Consider the following 21,696-nt stretch of genomic DNA (forward strand, 5'->3'; position numbering starts at 1 on the left):
GAAGTTAGGGGGTTAGGGGTTAAGAGTTAGGGATTTAGGATTTCAAGGGTCGGGTTAAGGTTTAGGGTTTAGATTAATTAGTTTTTTTATTTATATATTAAATATGTTCTTACATAATTGTAAAAGATATAATAATAAATTTAATATATTGAAATTATGAGTATAGTTTATATTATTTAAGAGATATATAATAGATAGACTTTATGTATATTGAATGGTTAATTTAAGATTTAAGGTTTATTTGAGATTTGTTAAATGATACAATTTTATACAATTAATTAATGCTTTTATATTTAAAAATATTTAATCTAAACCATTTGATATATTTAATATGGATAGATAGGTAATTATTTAATTTGGATAGGACCAAATTATAAGAAAAATAAAATACAAAAATAAAAATGAAATAAAAAATAAAATTTCTAATTTTTCTAATTCTTTTAAATATTACTTAAAATTTTAATAATTTTTATGTAAAATTTATATGAAAGATACAATAATTGAATATAAAAAAAATATGCGAGCTTTAGCGGTGTTTTCAGCAAAAAATGTCATTACTATGTATTAAAATTTCCCAAAACGGCGTCATTTCGATAGAAGAATTTAAATTTTTTAGTGACATTTTTAGCAAAAACGTCGCAAAAGGTAGACATTACCGGTATTTTGATAAAAATGCCGCAAACATGTATTGCAATTTTTCAATACGGTCAGTTTAGGTAGTGGCGTTTTTTCTTTAAAACACCACAAATGTGGAAGCAAATAAAAGATAATCAAAATCCCGCTCACTTCTAAAAAAAAATTTTGGTTACCCGCTCATTACTCCCTCTTCTTCTCATCTCCGTCATGCGCCCTAAATCCCCCAAATAAAAGTTTGTTTTTCTTCAGCTGAAATCCCCCAAATTTCCCATTTCCAACAACAGACTTGAAGGAAGAAAACCAGAAGATAGGATGGAATCACCCAGACATATCGCTGGAAGAAATGATGAAACTGATAGAAGGGTTTGTTGATATCCTAGTTTTTTGTTTTGTTTTATTTTTTTAATTTTATTTACTTTTGGGAGTTTTTAAGGAATGACAAGAAAAAAGAATATGGCGATGACAAGTTCGACAAACCCATATCAGAGACTAGGGTTTCAAGGGAAGAATGTGGTTCCAATGGGAGAAATCTAAATAAGAAGAGAAGTTATGCACAGTTTCATTTAGAGTTAGGTCAATCTGATTTTCTTCTCCATGCCTGTCAGTCGACTAAGCGGAGCGGCACATTCCAGCCCGTAAGTCTAAGGATTCCTCATCATCTTATCTGACGTGCTGGCTATCTTATCCTTCCTCCCATCCAGGGTGTCTTACTTTATCGCGTCTTTACAGTCGTGTGTAATATAATAGTAATAAGGGCTCTTAGTTCAGTTGTTAGCTAGAACGTCGGTCTACCCAATGTCTACGGTTCCAATCCTTGTGAGCGTGAAAGTCTGCGAAGTGAGGAGTAGTTCATATTAGTCCACAAAATGGATTCTATAGAGGTATCATTCGGTCCAACAATGAGGAGTTGGTGCATGTGGGGTCAAGTATTCTCCCGGCGATGAAGCTGATGAAAGGAACCATTCCATTTTTCACAAGAATTTCGGTCTTGGGGTTCAATTCAAGGTACATCTCTAATTTGCTTAATACTATATATATACACATGAAGAAGCTTCTCTATGTTTTCGCTTTGTGCTTTTTAACATGCCTTCTGCAGTTCAGGATTATTTTGCTGCTATTTACATAAATACAATAGTAGAAAAAAAAGAAGTAGTGAATGAAAAAAATAGAGTATTTGAAGAATTTAAAAAGTAGTGAATGAATGGTAATTTTCACGAAATCTTTTGACTTCTAGCTTCATTTTACAGGGATGGTGAAATGAGAGGGTTGTCATGCATACCTTAAACAGAACCAAGGACCATTTTTCGCAACATAAGTATTAAGTACTGGCTGAGCTAAGTTTGTAATTTACTGTTAAGAAAAATGGATTTTGCTATAATTAAAAATTTAACATGGGCTATGTTGTTAATCATTGTTCTCTCTTTTTTCCTTTTTTTTTTTTGTTATTACTTGTTTACTTCAGTTTAAAGTGAGAAAAGGGTTTATTTAGTGTCCTTTAATAATCATTTTGGTAGCCATTAATGAGTAAAAGGGAGCGTGTAGGGCATCAATGACATAACTTTATCATATATATGCTACATATATAACATAATGTGTCGGATTTATATTCATATTTGATACTTGTTTTGTGTTTGGTGCTAGATATTGCTTTGTATTGTTCATGATTTATCTTTTAAATAACAATATTATTAGAATAACTCCATGAAAGGGGTTGAGAAGCATATAATAATTACATGGCTGAAGTGATGCCTTTTATTCACATGAATCAATGATGCAAAGCCAAAAGATACTTATTCATGACTTAAGTTTTATTAATTTTGGGTAAGCTACAATTATGCTTTAAGTTTTATTTTTGTCATGTAATTAAAAAATTACAAAATAGTTATCCAAATTGTATTTGTTTTTTTTTTTTTGTTTGTTTTTGTTGGTCTAATTTTGTTAATTGTCGTTGACTTTGTGATGAAATGGCAGCTCTAAAATCTTCTATTTTCCTTTTTGTTCTAAACTCCTTCCCCATAGAGGATGGATTTGGGAAAGTAATGGAGGATAAGAAAGGAGAATACAAGAGAAAAAAGAAAAAAAAGTTAGGGAAAGAAAGAGGAAAAAAATTTATAATTAGTTTGTTTTTAAATTACTTTTTAAGACATGCACTTTATACAAAAAATATGTCCTCTACATGAAATTAACGTGTTATTCACTTTTGTTCTGTTTCCTTTTTCTTTCTGGATTAGGCATGGAGAGAAGTTGCTAGATGCATGTAGAATTGCTTATGTGTTGTATGAAGTACTAAAGACAGTTATAGCTGGTCCTCAGGTTCTATTTCCCCCCTATGATTTAGCCTTCTTACCATAATATTTTGTAATATCTGGATTTTGTTACTATGCTTGTCATCTTATGTTATATCTCTTTTTTCCTTTGAAGGCCCTTGCTGACAGAGAGAGCATTAAAGCTAGATCTGAGTTGTTTGCCTACAATATTTTGCCACTTGATCATGGAGGTATTCAGCAAGCAATTATGAAATTTCCTGAGGTCTGACACTACACGAATATACTCTGGTTTTCTTTTTTCTGTCCACTTTTGTATCTAAGAGGTAGTTGTCACAATATTCCCCATGGGGACATATTCCATGCTAGCCCATCACTTAGTGAAGCTCAGTTCCTTTGTTTGAATTCTATGCTTTAAGTAGATAAGGGTTTCTATGTACTGCCTGAAAACATTTTGTACTTCAAATAATATGCCATATGAAAATAAAATATTTTACCAATAAAATAAAATAAAAAACAAGAATTGAATATCAAAAAATTCGAACATAGAAGAAGTTTAATCAATTTGCTTGCAAAAACTCTTCAAGGTCTATGTCTTTTCATCTTCTTAATTAATTGTTAATCTTCCCAATGGTCACCTACCAAAGAAAACGACATTTTGCCAATCAAACTAGGTATGTGTTTTCTTGGTTTTTTATATATATTCTTTTCTTTTGACAAAGAACTTGAGGTTGAACTGATTTGACTAAGGACTTGGAGTTGAACTAATTTGATTCTTGTTTTGTATTTTATTTTATTGGCAAGAAAGATAAAATATTTTATTTATCAAATAATCTAAAAGATTTTGAATTCTTATGCTTTAGGTAGATAAGATTTGTTTTTCAATTGTTTTCTTAAATTATTTATGATTATATTAGTTGCAATAATGAAAAAATAATTTCATTTATGTACTAGTAGGTTAAATGGTAAATTCTTTTATATGCTGCTTTGGCTCGTAAGCTTAGCTGGTTTTATATTTGCCATCTAAGCATTCTTGTATTTCATCTAATTTGTTTGTTGTTTATGCTAAAGAACTGTGGCCTTTTTTATCATTTATTTTGTGCAGGAATTAGTGGTGCACCTCAAGATAACAACATTATGCTTTGGAATGCTGTTATATTTGGGTATATTATGAAATAAGACTAGAGAATCTTTATGTACTTGCTTTTTAGATGAAAGTTCTATTAAATTGTGCTAATGTCTTTACTTGATGGATTTGCAGACTTGATGACACCCCATGGGATGGAGGTAAAGTAAACTCTGGTGTTTTGGTTTGAAGCATCAATTTTTCTATGTTCGTTTAGTTGATTTGTTTGATTTTCTCTTTAGAAGGTTGCTATGCTCAATATATGTTGATGTAATCTATTTAAAATTTCTGGGCGGTTTTAAAATTTATTTTGATTATTATGTGAGGTTAGGCAACAAGGTGAATAATATCGATGATTATTACTTTGATTATTTATGGTGCGAAGATTATAAGTATATCAAGGTGATCTTTTCTGATTGTCGCGAAACTTCTGCATCTCAACCGAGGTTAGTCTCAATTGATCTCAATTGTCTCCTTGTTCCACTATTAGCTAAAATAATAAGCTCGTTGATTTTCTGACTTGCTTAACAGATTAGTTGTTTCATGTTTGGAAACTTTTGATGCTCTTGGTCTTATGTCCTGTAGTCATTGAAAAAAATTTGGTTCTCATTCTTCACTTAACAAGTCCAGTGGCACATACATATGTAAACTAGGAATTCATTGGTTTCATTGTTGTAATCTCTCTTATTCAATATCTAATTCATTTCCATGGTTGAGATAGCTAAGTTGTCAATTTCCTCGAGTATTAATTTTTGCATTCATGTTATTTCCCATTCATATTTAACTTGTCAATATCAATTTTTGTTTTAATGCACTATAATTATTTTCCCAATTCTGCAGGGTACATGAAGATTGGATAACCAGGAATGTAGCAGATGTAGTTTGCGTTGTATTTTTTATTACCAAGATTTACTTGATTAAGAAAATGCATTGTATTTTTTATTATCTTGCGATGTGTATAGTCATAGGCAAGTTCAACTAGTCGATCTATTTCTCATATGTATTATTTATTTTAGTTTTGATTCTAAATTTTTATTTTACTTTAATATTTACGACAACTTTTCTAACTTTTGGATTTTAATTGTGTTATAAATTTATTATTTTAAATTCTAAAATTAAATTCATTAATTTTTATATTTAGTTTTAAAATTAAAATTTTCATAAAAATTTTAATTTAAATAATATTTTTATCCTTAAAGTATATTTAAAGTTCAAATTTAAAAAACAAAACATAATATAATATTTATCATAAAAATAAATATTATTTGATTAAAATAATTTTTTTAAATGTTATATTTTTAGTGGTGTTTTTGTGAGAAGCGCCGTTAAAGGTATCGAGCTATAGCGGCGTTTGTCGGAAAAGCGCCGCTAAAGGTCGCGATCTATAGCGGCGTTTGTGGTAAAAGCGCTGCTAAAGCTCTTGAGCTATAGCGGCGTTTGTGGGAAAAGCACCGCTAAATGTCTTGAGCTATAGTGGCGTTTGTGGAAAAGCGCCCTTAAAGGTCTCGAACTATAGCGGCGGCGTTTTTGGGAAAGCGCCGCTATAGTTCATGGTCTTTAGTGGCATTTTTCCAAAAACGCCGCTAAAGACCCTGACATTTAGCGGTGTCTATTTCAAAAAACGCCGCTAAACTTAGCGATGCTGTAATGCTTTTAGCGGCGCTAAAAGACACCGCTAAAGGCCTAAAAAAGCGCCGCTAAAATCCTGTTTTAGTGTAGTGGTTGAAAAATATGGAATGGCCGAAATGTGCTTGAGGAAGTGTACACTTCCTTACCCACTCTGACAGATAAATAACGTTTCATATTTAAGGATTGGAAATTTATTAAACTATATCTTTAGGTTGTGCTGTGATCATGGATTATATCTAGTCCATTAATGAAGATCATATTACTAAGAGAAATATATTTGGAGCATTTGATCAAGTCTATCTAATCCCTTGGATCAAGGAAGTTGGATCTAATTGGAACGTTGAATTCTTAACTACTAATAGTCGTGTTTACCTTGTCTGTTATTATTATATTATTTTTAGTTAGTTTAACTATTGCTTACAGAGATTGTGGTAGATCGTTATTGTGTTAGCAAATCTCCAAATTTCTATGCAATTGAGAGACTTATATAGATTGATGTACTTAATTTGAGAGTACTTAACATGTTCAACGGAGGAAATTATTTGTGTGAGTGCAGTTGGTTGTAAAACCTTTGTTTCGTGCTTTTACAAGCTAAGTTGTCAATGGAGAATTTAGTGGTGAGAGTTCTAGTCGTCAAAGGTGCAAGAGTGAGGAAATTATCACTGGGGTCTGATAGGTTTAGGTTAACTTGTTGTAAGTGTTTGAAGATAATGGAAAATTCTCTTTGAGCCAAGCTCCGCAAAAGTGTCAACTTTTTAGTCACTACTGCCAGCACTTAGCTTGTTATTTAGCAACTGCTTTAGGTCAACAAATTGAATCGAGTGAGATAAAATCCAAGTTGAGCTGAATAAATTTGTCCAAGCTAAATTTTAAAAATTAAACAAATTAAAATTAAAATCTTGTTCACAATATGAGTAAATTCCAAGCTAGATCATATAAATTTGAGGTCATGTATGGTTGAAAACTCTTTCAAATGTATGGCAGAAAATTCTTTCAAAGCAAAATAAGAGGGAAAAAAAGATAATTAGTATGATAAACTTAATTCGGTAATTTAATTGTTTAAGGCTTTAAATTTATAATTTTAGAATATTCAAAAATTATTATTTTAGATAATATTTTAAATTTTTTATAATTTAACACTTATATATATATTTTAGAAATTCACATTATGTTTATTTTTATAATTTTTATAAATTATTTTTAAAATAGTTGAATTTTGAAGTTTATTTTAAATTTCGTAACTTTTCAATAGAAACAATCAGTAAACAAATGAGTTTTTTTCTAAATGTCACGTCAACAAATTTAATAAAAATATTTTAATAGTCAATTAAATCTGATTTTAAAATATTAAAATAAAATTCTAAGAACTTCCATTCAATCACTTTATTTTGTTAAGCAATCAACAACTGTTTGATTCAACAAAATTATACACAAATAAAGACAATTACGATTCAACAACACTTTTAACATACGTGATATAAAAAGAATGAAGCAATCTAATGAACTAATCCAAACTAGCAAAGAGTTTCAAAAATCCACAGTGTAAAGCTAGATGAAATATACATCTATATGCTTATGATTCAATTTGGGTGCAAATGATTTTAGAACTTCCTCCACTCAACACCGAAACAATTGCATTGCTAGTTGTTTCTCTTACAAATTTTTTTCCATCTTTGCTATCTACTTCCAATATTTCGTATTTTTTGCAGCAGCCTAAACATCCCGATCTTCATCATCTTCATAGTTGAAAGGCAATGGTACTGATTTAAATGCACGGAACTTGCCAACATTGTTCAAATGTTCATTCTCCAACCTACTCATTTTCAATAGGAAATGGCTATCACAACGTTCAAAGGCTTCATATTCTTATACAGAATCTTTATATTGGTCTGAAAACATAAATGGTTCTAATTGAATAAACACAAGGCTGATCTAAAGGTTAACCTGAAGATATTCCAGATGCCACGACGAATGATCTCTAGACTGGCAACAATAGCAGCTAATGTTTCTCTATGTAAAGACACCTTAAAATTCAACACTGTTTGCATCCATGCAAATCTCAGTAATATATTCAATGCCTGCATCCACCAATTTAATTACTTACTCAATGCTGCAATGTCTCATTATCAATTAGAACTAGCACATGTTTTTCTTCTTACCATGGCCCCAAAATATACACCTTTGTAAGGGATAAGCAATTTATCTCTCAACCAACAGTTTTTAGAGTGGCGTTGAAGAAGCCCCTAGTCGACAACAAGGTCCCAATACGTACCATAGATAGCTGCTATGGCTGAACAGATCCAAACTACAATTCGACACCCAGTTTCGGCATTCAGGCTATAAGCAGTCCTTGTGCAAACAACAATAATTGTAAAAAAGTAGTTGAATCCATTGTATGCTTGCATTGGATCTTTCTCTTTATGTAGGAGTCTGAGGCACTGATATTACACAAGGAACTTAAGTTTTTAAGTCTCCAAGGCTGATAAGAAGCTTAATAATTTTATCTAAGTTGGAAGAAATACTTGAAGTAAACGAGACCAATATGGAACTACTGCAACAACGAAGTAGAAGGTGTTGAAAGTTGTTGGTGTTCAAGGCAGTAGCAAGCTGCTTTGATCTTGCTTGGACAGCAAGCCTCGAGACTTGCAGAAGAAACAATTGATGAAGAACAGAATTTTTCAAGTGGAAAAACAAAAAGAAAGAGAGAGTTTTGAATCAAGAATAACTTGAAATTATCATTAACATTGAAAGTAAGGCATTGAGCCAATACATAAGCAAGTCAACTTCAAAAACAAATAAGCTTTTACCTAATCAACTACCTAACACCACTAAATTACATTGAAACTTGTTAACTTAACTTGCTTAAGTTGTATTGCTGAATTATTAGTCAATCAACACCTAATTACATCAAAATGTAGCTCCCAACTAAGTTTAAAACTAACTACAATACAAAATGACCATTGCAGTAACTAAGTGCAATAAGAACTATTCCAGCTTGCTGCTTGCTGCACATTCCATGCATGGTCACCTTGGCTGCTGCATGGAGGCTAACTTTAACACTCCTCTCAGCTTCTATGTTGCTGACTCCCAACTGCTTTCTTAAGCTCATGAATCTCGATACACCAAGAGCTTTTGTGAAGATATCAACAATCTGTTCTTCAGAATTGTAGTGAATCAATTCGATCTCTCGAGCTTCTACCATTTCTCTTATCACATGCAGCTTAATATTGAAGTGTTTTGTCCTACCATGGAAGACAGGATTTTTAGCAATAGCAACAGGAGGCTTGTTGTCACAATAAATTTTAGTTGGTCCATTATGTTACAGATTCAAATCATTGAGAACTTTTCTCAGCCAAACAGCTTGATTAACAGCATTAGCAGCTGCTACATACCCAGCTTCTGCTGTTGATTGAGCTACCATTGTTTTCTTTTTCGAACTCCAACAAATCATAGCTGAACCAAGTGTAAAAGCATAACCAGAAGTGCTCTTCATATCATCTTTTGAACCAGCCCAGTCACTGTCAGTGTAGCCTATCAATTTCAGCTCTTCAACCCTTCTAAAATGTATTCCATGGTTCAAGGTACCTTTGATGTACCTGAGCAATCTTCTCCCTACTTGGTAATGTTTCTGGTTACAACAATGCATAAATCTTGATAGCATACCCACAGCAAACAAAATATCAGGTCTTGTTGTTGTTAAATACAGCAAACAACCAACAAGGCTCCTGTAAACAGTTTCACAAACAGGTTCATGATCTTCTTGGCTCGATAGCTTCATGCCAACAACCATAGGTGTGCTTGTCGGCTTACAGTTCCCCATTAAAAAATTGTATAGGACCTTTAGAGCAAATGTTTTTTGTCCCAAAAAGATTCCTTCTTCTGCTTGGCGCACCTTCATTCCTAGGAAATATGTCATCAAACCCAAGTCAGACATCTCGAACATCTCCTTCATTTTTGTTTTGAAATCAGCTAATCTGATCTTATCTCCTCCTGTCACTAAGAGATCATCCACATAAAGAAACACAATAAGCTGTGTTTCAGCTTGATTCTTCTTAACATAGAGTGTTGGTTCACTAGCACTTCTTTTGAATCCCAAACTGACTAGATATGAGTCAATTCGAGCATACTAGGCTCTAGGAGCCTGTTTCAGCCCATATAAGGCCTTTTTAAGTCTGTACACCATGTGTTCTCTACCAGGCATTACAAAACTTGGAGGTTGTTCAATGTATATCTCCTCTTCCAGGAAACCATTGAGAAATGTAGACTTCACATCCATCTGGTGAATTGACCACTGGTTTTGACCAGTTAGAGCAATAAGCAATCTGATTGTGTCAAGTCTGGCTACTGGAGCAAATGTTTCCATATAGTCCAAACCATATCTTTGACTAAAGCCCTTCACAACTAGCCTAGCTTTTAGCTTGTTTAAACTCTCATCTGCATTGTGCTTGACTTGATAGACCCAATTTACTCCAATGGTCCTCCTTTTGACAGGCTTTTCAACCAGTTCCCAAGTCTGGTTCTTCTCAATCATGCTGATCTCTTCTGCCATTGCTTGCTTCCAGCCTTCATCTGTCTCAACTTCTTCAAAACTGGTAGGTTCAACTGTGGCAGCTTGTGCTCTTTCATAAATTTCATCCAAGGGCCTTGTTCCTCTGACAGGCACATCATCAATGTCTATTTCAGGACTAAGCTGCTCGGGTTCAGCTTGATTAGGCACCAGTTCTTCTGAAATAGCTTCTGGCTCGTTTTTCTCCCAATTCTAGCATACCTTTTCATCAAAAATCACATCTCTGCTTACTTGAATCTTGCTAGTCAAGGGATCCAGGATCCTGTAACCTTTCTTGACTGAGTTATAGCCTACTAGGATGCCAGGCTGAGCTCTCTTTGAAAGCTTATCTCTCTTCACTGCTAGTATTTGGGCATAGTACAGGCAACCAAAGACTTTCAGATGAGCCAATGATGGCTTGAATCCGAACCAAGCCTTAAAAGGTGTCTTGTGAGCAAGAGCCTTAGTTGGGAGCCTGTTCTGAAGGTAAACAGCAGTGTTTACTGCCTCATCCTTCATTGTTTTGGGCAATTTCTTTTCAAACAGCAGGCACCTAGCCATATCCATCAGGTTTCTGTTTTTCCTTTCACTGACCCCATTCTGCTGAAGTGTATACATATTGGTTACCTGGTGTTTGATGCCAGCATCATTGCAAATAGCTTGGAACTGAGCTGAAGTGTACTCAGTTTCATTGTCTGATCTTATTGACTTCAACTTGCAACATGTTTCTGTTTCAACAGTAACTTTGAACTTCATAAACACTTGAGCTACCTCAGACTTGTGTTTCATGAAGTAAATCAAGCAATATCTTGTAAAATCATCAATGAAAAGGATGAAGTACCTGTTTTTGCTGAGTGATTCAGTCTTCATCGGGCCACACACATCAGTGTCTTTTAGTGGCTCTCCATACTGTGTTTGTAGGGAATGGTAGTCTTGCCTGTTTTCCTAGCTGGCATACTTCACAGACTTCATCATTATCCATTAAGTTGGTGAAGTTTTCAGCCAAGCCTTCACTGACCATTTGAGCCATCGATCTAAAGTTGGCATTTCCAAGCCTTTGATGCCAGAGCTTGGAGTCATCAGCAGAGGCTGTGTATGCTGACTTTGAGTCATTTGGCCAATGAACCTCAAAGTATTTGTCAGTCATAGTGACTGTCATGAAGCTTGATCCACTTGGATCAGCAATTTGACACTGCTTACCCTTGAACACAACTGAGTAGCCTTTCTCAAGCAGTTGAGCTATGCTGAGAAGGTTTCTGTCAATCTCAAGCACCAATAGCACATTCGATATGACTTTGTTGCCAGTAGGAGTGCATATTAGCACATCTCATTTTCCTTAGCCTTTATAAACTGACCATTTCCAACCTTGACTTTGGTTTTACAGCTTCTGTCTAAGGTTTTGAACAAGGATGCATCTGGTGACATGTGGTTAGTGTAGCCACTGTCCAATAGCAAGCCTTTAGAGCACTTCTTCTCAGCAACTAAGCAGGAAACAGAAAAAACTTGCTCTTATTGATCACTTCTGTTTTCAGCCACTCGAGCTTCAGCCTTTGGCTGCTAAAATTGGTTCTGCCTTGGTTTGTTTCTGTTCTTACAAACCCTTTCAACATGGCCCTTCTTCTTGCAATGTTGGCATACTACATCTGGTTTAAACCAGCATCTATCTTCTGGATGACTAGCCCTTTTACAGTGCCTGCAGGGTTGGTCACTGCTTCTTGCAGCATCAAGCTTAGGCCTATTTTTCCAGAGCTTTTTTCCTTTATGAGCATTGGTGCTCGAGGCCTCTCTGGTTTAGGCTTGAAAGGAACCTTCCTGGTGGTCTTCATCCCTGTTACCTCTTCTTTGTTCCTGAGCATAAAAGGTGTTAATCAGTTCAGTCAAAGATATGCGAGCAAGATCTCTTGAGTCTTTTAAAGAAGATATCTTTGCTTCATATCTCTCAAGCAAAGTGGAGAGAACTTTCTCCACTATTCTTGCCTCATCAAAGTGCTCACCAAGGAGCCTTATACTGTTGACCACTACCATGATTCTGTTTGCATATTGCTTCACAGTTTCTTCTTCCCTCATCTTCAAGTTCTTGAAATCTCTTCTTAAATTCAACAGCTGTTGTTGCCTTGTCCTCTCTGTGCCTTGAAAATCCTTCTTAAGCTTGTCCCAGGCCTATTTTGGAGTCTCATAGGCCATAATTCTGGTGATGATGACATCTGACACATAGTTCTGAATGCAGGACATGGCTTTGTGCCTCTTAGTCCTCTCATCAGCATGTTGTCTGATCTGAGCTATTGTGGGATTAGCCCTCAGTGGTGCTGGCTCAGCATCTGTGTTGACAACTTCCCACAGATCAAAGGCCTGCAGGTAAGTCTTCATCTTGACTAGCCATATATGGAAACCTTCTCCATTGAAAATTCGTAGGGCTGCTGGTGAAAATCTTGAGGAAGCCATTCAGATTTCTTGGTTTTGCTACAACAGGTCCACTAAGACAAAGGCTCTAGATACCAATTGTTGGTGTTCAAGGTAGTAGCAAGCTGCTTTGATCTTGCTTGGACAGCAAGCCTCGAGACTTGCAGAAGAAACAATTGATGAATAACAGAATTTTTCAAGTGGAAAAACAAAAAAAAGAGAGAGTTTTGAATCAAGAATAACTTGAAATTATCATTAACATTGAAAGTAAGGCATTGAGCCAGTACATAAGCAAGTCAACTTCAAAAACAAATAAGCTTTTACCTAATCAACTACCTAACACCACTAAATTACATTGAAACTTGTTAACTTAACTTGTTTAAGTTGTATTGATGAATTATCAGTCAATCAACACCTAATTACATCAAAATGCAACAACCAACTAAGTTTAAAACTAACTAAAATACAAAATGACCATTGGAGTAACTAAGTGCAACAAGAACAGTTTCAGCTTACTGCTTGCTGCACATTCCCTGGGTGGTCACCTTGGCTGCTGCATGGAGGCTGACTTCAACAAAAGCATCGTTCATTTTGCAAATGTTCTGCCTATGTTTATAGTCTCCCCAACAATAATAACAAATATAGAATTGTAGGCTTCTCAAGGCTTGCACCTACAATAAAACAGTCAAACTACATTTCTTATAACCATTTTTCCATCTAAAGATGGTATCTTGTAATTGTAGAAGATTCATGCTTAGATCAGACCACACTCCTTTACCTGACTAGTTAATTGATCTGCCAAGAAGAAATCTTGGAATTTGACCTGCAACAAAGAGATATGCACCCATGAAAATGTACATTTTTTTTGTTCTTAAATTCCAGCCATTTCTTTGAGCTTTAGTGATTTGTCCTTCAGTAATTTACCTTGTAAAGAGGAGCACAAATACAATGGAACAGAATTGTGAGAAAAAATAAGTGACCTGAACGGTATAGGATGTTGAATGGGGAGATTAATATAACAAGTGCAAGCTGCAGAGACAATAAAAAGGAACATGCTGAGTTTCAAGAAAGGTTTAAAACAAGAAGATTGATCAAGGAATGTACATCAGTTTAGTTCAGTAAGTCTTACTGTGACCAAGATTAGGGAAAGCAGTTCAGTTAGTGCTTTGTAATCTCCTGTTTTAGGGTCCATTTCCATATCAAGATTTGAGATGACACTAGCCAATGCTAAAGCTACAAGACCGAAACTCAGGAGCAAAACTTCTCGATAACCAATCTCGATCCCTTCCTTGAAGCCAAATATGAAGGTGTAGTTAATTCGATACCACCTCCAAAAGAATATGTTCGCAGCATACAAAATCATGTGCAAAACAATGAATGCAAACAAACTGCAAGAAAAATGAAGTATCTTTTGTCAAATACATAGTAGTCCAATACATTGAATGAACAGTTATGATTATTTTCTCACAAAATAGTAAAAACTTCAGAGCAATATGAATTCAGATTTATCCAAAAACATGGAAAGAATGTTAAATCGAATAAGGTTATATACCAACAGTGAATTTAAGATATAAGGCATTACTAACTAGGTAGATGGTTTAAAATTTAAATCATAAGGTACCAAGGCTGACAGAATGCATAAGACTTTGAAGTACACTAATGAAACATTTTCATGGTCTGATATAATTGTTGACTTTAATTCAATTATTATTACCTATAAAGGGGAAACATGTTTTCCATGTACTGAGCCTTTCCTTGCTTACCGAGGATATTTCGCGCATGTATTATCAATATAAGAGCAAGTACCAGAGCTGTTGTGCAACCAACAAAGAGGCCTACAAATTCATGTTTGTTCATTCAACACAACCAACCTCAATGAATTCTTTACTTGTAAGATCTCAAGTGAGCTTATTTACCTGTACAAAACGATATTCTATGATTTGCTTTCTTAGTTTTCGGCCTTAGCTTATTCATTCCTGTACAGTGGTTTGAATTCAAGAAATGCTTGATGAATGTAGCTTCAACCCTCTCCATTAGCTTGGTTACCTTCAATTCAAAACAAGTAATACAGATAAGGACTTAAAGAAGTTACCTGAACCATTTTAAGTGAAAAATTTGTGTAGAAAAATGCATATTCGATTTTTTATTAATAAAAGTTCACAATTTTGTACTATATATGAGGTTGTCATTCTTGTACGTTATATTTTATCAGTGAGGCATTTACTTCATCAGAACTGCCAAAATAAGAATTATCCACTATTCTCATATAATTTCTTGATACCCTTCTTGAACTGATCTGTAAAAATCATAAAAATGAAAATTGAGTTGGATATCTTGCTTTCATGTAGTCTTTGATCAATTATCATGGTCAACAAAATGAAGCAAATGGCTAAAATATATCTTTGTACCTTATCATATTTCTTCATGATTTTAGAGAACGCCAAAATATTCATGAAGCTATTTTCAAAGAAAAAGAAACCAAAAACAAGAATAACTTTTTTGTCAGATCCAAGAGTGAATTTCATATACGAACCTATATCTATAATGTTCAATTTAATCCAAGTTTTTTCATATAGTTGGAAGATGATACTAACAGTTATGTTTGTCAGATATAAATGTGGATTACTTTAGAAAAAAATGAAAAGTTTGAATAAGATAGACCAAAACTGTGGCGGTAATTGCCAATGGTCACCTGTATTTCTTGAGAAGCCTAAGCTTGTGGTAAAATTCAATAAACGCCTGCTTAAGTTGTTTTTCGATTCTCTTCAAGTTTTCTTTACTAAAGTTGAGCTCTGTTTGTTTAGTAGTTGGAAAATGTGTCTGAATAGCTTCATTCAACTTCACATGGTTCAGTATGTTTAATAAAGCAATGTCACTACTCATCATATGCTTGGAATTTTCTTCTTCAATCTCTAGGCTAATTATTGAAGTTGGCTTACACGCAGAACATGAAGCAGACCAAGCTGCCTGAGCCATGCAAGTTGCTGCTGAAGATCATGCTTACGTTTTGTTACTTGAAATGAATGTTTTGTTACTTAGTTAAATATGAACTAAGTTGTTAGTATACATGATGTAATTAGGTGCTAATGGATTGATAAATCAGCTTTACCAAGTGTACAAGTTATGTTTATCAATTTTCTATGTAACTTAGTGGAGTTAGGTACATGTTTAGGTAATTTCTCTTCTTTTGACCAGCTGAAATGCTTGGTATATGTAATGGCCTTGTGCCTTTATTCATTATAATGAAATCTTTCAAACTTCTTCTTCATTTTTGGTTTCAATTAAGCAATTCTTTTGTTCACAAAACTCAAGTCGATTTTCTTGTTTGATCAGCAAGATATTTAAGCTTGTTGCTTAAGTTTCTATCAAAGTTTCACATTCTGATTTCTTAGTTCCAACAATTGGTATCAAGAGCTCATTTCTTAGTGGACCTATCATTATTTTTCAATCCTCAAAACCATGTCTTCATCCGGTTTCTCTCCAACTCCACCACCAGTGTTCAATGGTGAAGGCTACCACATTTGGGTAGTGAAAATGAAGACCTACCTGCAGGCATTTGACTTGTGGCAGGTTGTCAATTCGGATGTTGAACCACCACCTTTGAGAGCCAACCCCACTGTGGCTCAGATCAGTCAGCATTCTAATGATAGAGCCAAGAGATACAAAGCAATGTCATGCATCCAAAACAGTGTGTCAGTCTTGATCTTCACAAGGATCATGGCTTGTGAGTCTCCAAAATAGGCCTGGGATAAGCTCAAGAAGGAGTTTCAAGGGACTGAAAGAATGAGACAACAGCAACTCTTGAATTTGAGAAGGGATTTTGAAAATTTGAAGATGAAGGAAGAAGAAACAATGAAGCAATACTCAGACAGGATCATGTCTATTGTGAATAGCATCAGATTGCTTGGGTACCAGTTCAGTGAAGTAAGAATAGTTGAAAAGGTTATTGTAACCTTACCTGAGAGATATGAAGCCAAAATCTCTTCCCTTGAAGACTCAAGAGATATGTCAAGCATCACTTTGACTAAGCTAATCAATGCTCTTTATACTCAGGAGCAAAGAAGAGCTAGTAGACAGGAAGATCATCAAGAAGGTGCATTCCAAGCCAAGAGCAGACCAGCCTCGAGCTCCTCTGGCTATAAAGGGAAGAATACTTGGTCAGATAAGCCTAGAAGAGATGAAGCAAGAAGAAAATATCCACCATGCCCACACTGTAGAAGGCTCAGTCATCCAAAAGCAAACTGCTGGTTCAAACCTAATGTGCAGTACAAGATCTGCAAGCAGATGGGCTATGTTGAGAAAGTGTGCCAAAATAAGGCCAAGCAGAAGCAAAACCAGCCTCAATAGCCTAGAGCTAAAGCTCAAGTGGCAGAAGAAGGCTGTGATCAAGAAGAGCAAGTTTTTGCAGCCTCTTGCTCAGCTGCCAGAAGAAAAGCCAAGAAAGGGTGGCTGATTGACAGTGGTTGCACAAACCACATGACTCCTGATGCAGCTATTTTCAAGAACTTAGACAAAAGCTTCAACAAAAGAGTAAAAGTTGGCAATGGACACTACATCAAAGCAGAAGGTAAGGGAGATGTACTGATTCACACTTCTACAAGTACCAAACTAGTTACTAATGTTCTGTTTGTGCTTGAAATTGATAGAAATCTACTTAGTATAGCTCAACTGCTTGAAAAAGGTTACTCAGTAGTGTTTAAAGACAAAGAATGCCTAATCAATGATCCAAGTGGATCCAAACTCAGAAGTTTTGTTGTGGATTGGAACAAAAGTTTAGAGAGTGCTTACACAATTGTTTTAGATGAGTCTAAGTTGTGGCACAAGAAATTAGGCCATGCCAACTACAAGTCACTGGTTCAGTTTACCAAAAGGGACTTGGTTAAAAACTTCACAAAATCAGTTGAGAAAGAGGACGTTTGTGAAGTGTGTCAGCTAGGAAAGCAAACTAGACAGCCATTTCCTTTGAACAAGGCCTAGAGAACCTTAGAAAGCTACAACTAGTCCACACTAATGTGTGTGGCCCTATGAAGTACAGTCTTTGAATGGTAGCAAGTATTTCATCCTCTTCATTGATGATTATTCGAGGTTTTGCTGGGTTTACTTTCTAAAGCACAAGTCAGAAGTGGCCTCAGTATTTTAAAAATTTAAAGCTGCAGCAGAAATAGAATTAGGGTGCAAGCTGAAGACATTAAGGTCAGATAATGGCACAAAGTACACTTTAATAATCTTTCAGGGCTTTTGTGATGAAACGGGCATCAAGCACCAGCTCACCAACACCTACACACCTCAGCGAAATGGTGTCAATGAGAGGAAGAATAGAAATTTAATGGATATGGCTCGATGCTTAATGTTTGAAAGGAATTTGCCTAAGAATTTTTGTGCTAAGGCAGTTAACACTGCAATTTACCTTCAAAATAGGCTGCCAACCAGGTCTTTGTTTCAAAAAACTCCATTTGAAGCCTGGTTTGGTTTCAAGCCATCAGTTGGTCCCCTAAAAATCTTTGGATGCATTTTCTATGCACACATTCCTTCGGTCAAGAGAGACAAGCTGGCAAAGAAGGCTCACACTGGCATCTTAGTAGGCTACAACAGTGTGAAGAAAGGCTATAAGATTTTAGATCCTACATCCAATAGATTTTTTGTGAGCAGAGATGTAATGTTTGATTAGAGATTGAACTGGAACTGGGATAAGAATGAGCTTGAAAGTACTACTGAAGACTTGATGATAGATCAGATTAAAGCTGATCACAATAATCCTGAAATGGACATTGACCATGAACTAGTCAGGGGAACCAGACCTTTGAGTGAGATATATGAGAAAGCTGAAGTGGCTACTGTGGAACCAACTTGCTTTGAAGAGGCTGAAGCTCAACAAGGATGGAAGCAAGCCATGCTCAATGAAAAGAGCATGATTAATAAGAACCAGACCTGGGAGTTAGTTGTAATGCCAGTTAATAGGAAGGTCATAGGAGTAAAATGGGTGTTTCGAGCCAAACATAATACTGATGAAAGCTTGAACAAACTAAAAGCAAGGCTGGTTGTGAAGGGATTCAGTCAGAAATATCAAATTGACTACCTTGAAACATTTGCACCAGTGGTAAGACTTGATATAATTAGACTGCTAATTGCATTGATTGCATAAAGGTAGTGGAAAATACATCAACTTGATGTAAAATCTACCTTCCACAATGGCTTTTTTGATGAGGAGATCCATGTTGAACAGCCTGAAGGTTTCTGAGTTCTAGGCAAAGAAAATAGTGTGTACAAGCTGAGAAAAGCCTTGTATGGCTTAAAACATGCACCAAGGGTCTGGTATGACAGAATAGACAGCTATCTGGAAAACTTGGGGTTCGAGAGAAGCATTAGTGAGCCAACTTTGTATGTGAAGAAGGAAGGTGATGAAACACAGCTCATTATCTCCTTGTATGTGGATGACCTGCTGGTGACAGGAGAAAACAAGGCTATGCTGACTGACTTTAAAAGAAAAATGCAAAGTACGTTTGAAATGTCAGATTTGGGAAAAATGTCCTACTTCCTTGGCATGGAAGTGTCCCAGACTCAGCAATGAATTTTCTTGAGTCAAAAGGCATTTGCCTTGAAGATTCTGAGCAAGTTCTCTATGCAAAATTGCAAGGCAACTAGCACTCCAGTTGCTGTTGGAGAAAAATTATCAAGCCATGGTGATTTCGAGAAAGTGTCTGAGACAACCTATAGAAGCTTAGTGGGATGCCTGTTGTATTTGATAGCCACAAGACCAGACATAATGTATGTTGTGAGTCTCCTATCCAGGTTCATGCATTGCTGCAATGTGAACCATTTTCAAGCTGCAAAGAGAGTTCTAAGGTACATTAAAGGCACTCAAAGCTTTGGGATGAGGTTTACCAAGGTTGATAGCATGAAACTGCTTGGTTTTTCTGATAGTGACTGGGCTGGATCAATTGACGACATGAAAAGCACCTCGGGGTATCTGTTTGCCCTTAGTTCAGCCATTTTTTGTTGGAGCTCAAAAAAGCAAACTGTTGTTGCTCAATCAACAGCTGAGGCAAAGTATGTAGCAGTTGTTGGAGCTATTAGCCAAGCAATTTGGTTAAGAAAGATCATGGCTGACTTGAATTTACACCAAAGGGAAGCAACAGAGATTAAACGTGACAACCAATATGTTGTTGCAATTGCAAAGGATCCAGTGTTTCATTGGAAGACAAAACATTTTAAGGTCAAGTTTCATTTTGTTAGGGGAATGGAACAATCTCAAAAAGTTAAAATGATTCATTGTAGTTCTGAAGATCAGCTTGTTGATAACTTAACGAAGCCTCTTTGTGTGTTAAGATTCAATGATTTGAGAGCCAAATTGGGAGTTTGCAGCATGCAAGCCAAGGAAAAGTGTTGAAGTTGGCTTACATGCAGAACATGAAGTAGACCAAGTTGCCCGAGCCATGCAAGTTGCTGCTGAAGATCATGCTTACGTTTTGTTACTTGAAATGAATGTTTTGTTACTTAGTTAAATATGAACTAAGTTGTTAGCATACATGATGTAATTAGGTGTTGATGGATTGATAAATCAGCTTTACCAAGTATACAAGTTATGTTTATCAATTTTCTATGCAACTCAGTGGAGTTAGGTACATGTTTAGGTAATTTCTCATCTTTTGACCAGCTGAAATGCTTGGTATATGTAATGGCTTTGTGCCTTTATTCATTGTAATGAAATCTTTCAAACTTCTTATTCATTTTTGGTTTCAGTTAAGCAATTTTTTTGTTCACAAAACTCAAGCCGATTTTCTTATTTGATCAGCAAGATATTTAAGCTTGTTGCTTAAGTTTCTGCCAAAGTTTCACATTTTGATTTCTTAGTTCTAACACTAATGTGCTTCTCATTATCTTCGATCGAATCATTCGATTGCACTTCACCATTAAATACATTCATAGCAACCATTCTTGCACCTAGTGTAAAGATTTCTTTCAATTATCCAAAAAACAAAAAAATCAGAACAGATTGTGAAAATTTTTATAGCAAATTTGCTTACTAGGAGATGGATGAATATGATCAAATTTTGCAGCTACTTTATCAACTTTTATTCTAAAAGCAAAGAAAGCATTCGTTTGTTTGCTCATACTAGGAGATGGATGAATATGATCAAATTTTGCAGCTACTTTATCAACTTTTATTCTAAAAGCAAAGAAAGCATTCGTTTGTTTGCTCAATGTATGAGCTTCCTCCATCACTTCTTTCACTTTAGACCGATAAAACTTGTCAACTTTATTCAACTCATTATCAAGCCTTCTAAAGAATTGCTGCTCACATTCCCCTCCTTCTTCTGCAGCCATTAGAAAGGTTGTCTCATACTTGCCAGACCCTTTTCTTCCATTGCAAAAATTTACAAGAATGGGTTGGTTTTCAGTGTCTTCACCATTGAAAGAGTTCAGACGTTGATTTTGTCACTGTATTAAACCACTAAATGCTCTATAAAGAGTTAAGGCTCGTGGAAGACGAGGTGGAGTATCAGGTTGAGTGGTCTTTTGCTTACAATGTTGGATTTGCTTCAAAAGGATCTTCAAACAAGCGTAATCCATGTAAGCTGCCTGCCATTCAGGCACCATTTGAGAAGCAAATTCCTTGCCAAACTTCATCTCCCGACAATGGCCGCTAAAGCAGATATGGATGAGAAAGATGGAACAGAAGTAATTTGGGGTGAAGCAAAGGAAAGGCAAGGGCTCAAGTATAAAAAGGAATGAGGATTACTCCTTTTGACATTCCAAGTTGATGTCTAAGTGAGGAATCAAATATAAAATAGACCTTTCAGCCTGTTTCTTTGTGACATTAGTATATGTTGATTAAGTGTCTTAATCCCCTTCTTTTCATAATATAATAATTTTATTGCCTAAATTGCCGGGGGGGAATAAAGCAAACCCACTACCCCACCTTTATATTTGAAATATAGTAATAGGATAGCCATCTTTAGTTGAATTCTAGCATCTGTGTGGTAGTTTAAACTAATGGTATCTGAATCAAGGATGGGTCCGTCCGTACATCCTTTTCAACCTCCTGTTGACTGACCCACAAGAAGTTATAGTTGCATTTGCTGACCCCCAACATC

At 35.3% G+C, this 21,696-nt stretch overlaps 1 protein-coding gene and 1 pseudogene across 5 annotated transcripts; one reads left to right on the forward strand and one right to left on the reverse strand.

The window, feature by feature from the left end:
- The first annotated feature begins 749 nt into the window (after nucleotides 1-749).
- Nucleotides 750-5,107, forward strand: LOC105782629 (uncharacterized). 5 transcript variants are annotated; one of them, XM_052631848.1, is made up of 8 exons: nucleotides 750-1,641; nucleotides 1,884-1,951; nucleotides 2,868-2,949; nucleotides 3,058-3,133; nucleotides 4,006-4,063; nucleotides 4,162-4,187; nucleotides 4,358-4,472; nucleotides 4,867-5,107. In XM_052631848.1, the coding sequence occupies exons 2-8, from the start codon at nucleotides 1,908-1,910 to the stop codon at nucleotides 5,006-5,008; spliced, it is 543 nt and encodes a 180-aa protein (XP_052487808.1). In that variant the 5' UTR covers nucleotides 750-1,641; nucleotides 1,884-1,907; the 3' UTR covers nucleotides 5,009-5,107. The 5 variants fall into 5 exon arrangements, 4 of the variants coding, with proteins under 4 accessions (XP_052487808.1, XP_052487807.1, XP_052487805.1 ...); XM_052631847.1 differs by lacking the exon at nucleotides 1,884-1,951 and having other exon boundaries at nucleotides 750-999; nucleotides 1,070-1,641; XM_052631845.1 differs by lacking the exon at nucleotides 1,884-1,951 and having other exon boundaries at nucleotides 751-1,641.
- A 2,177-nt stretch (nucleotides 5,108-7,284) lies between these two features.
- On the reverse strand, nucleotides 7,285-21,229 carry LOC105786787 (phosphate transporter PHO1 homolog 3-like; annotated as a pseudogene).
- Between the last annotated feature and the right edge of the window lie 467 nt (nucleotides 21,230-21,696).

This window comes from Gossypium raimondii, chromosome 1 (genome assembly GCF_025698545.1).
Source record: "Gossypium raimondii isolate GPD5lz chromosome 1, ASM2569854v1, whole genome shotgun sequence".
Taxonomy (NCBI): Eukaryota; Viridiplantae; Streptophyta; class Magnoliopsida; order Malvales; family Malvaceae; genus Gossypium; species Gossypium raimondii.

Excerpts from the sequence above, each read along its gene's own strand:
- LOC105782629 (XM_012607503.2), top strand. The coding sequence starts at position 2,782 with ATGCACTTTATACAAAAAATATGTCCTCTACATGAAATTAACGTGTTA. Across the intron at positions 2,950-3,057 it reads CAGTTATAGCTGGTCCTCAG|GCCCTTGCTGACAGAGAGAG; the intron begins GTTCTATTTCCC and ends TTTCCTTTGAAG. Across the intron at positions 4,188-4,357 it reads TGACACCCCATGGGATGGAG|GCAACAAGGTGAATAATATC; the intron begins GTAAAGTAAACT and ends ATGTGAGGTTAG.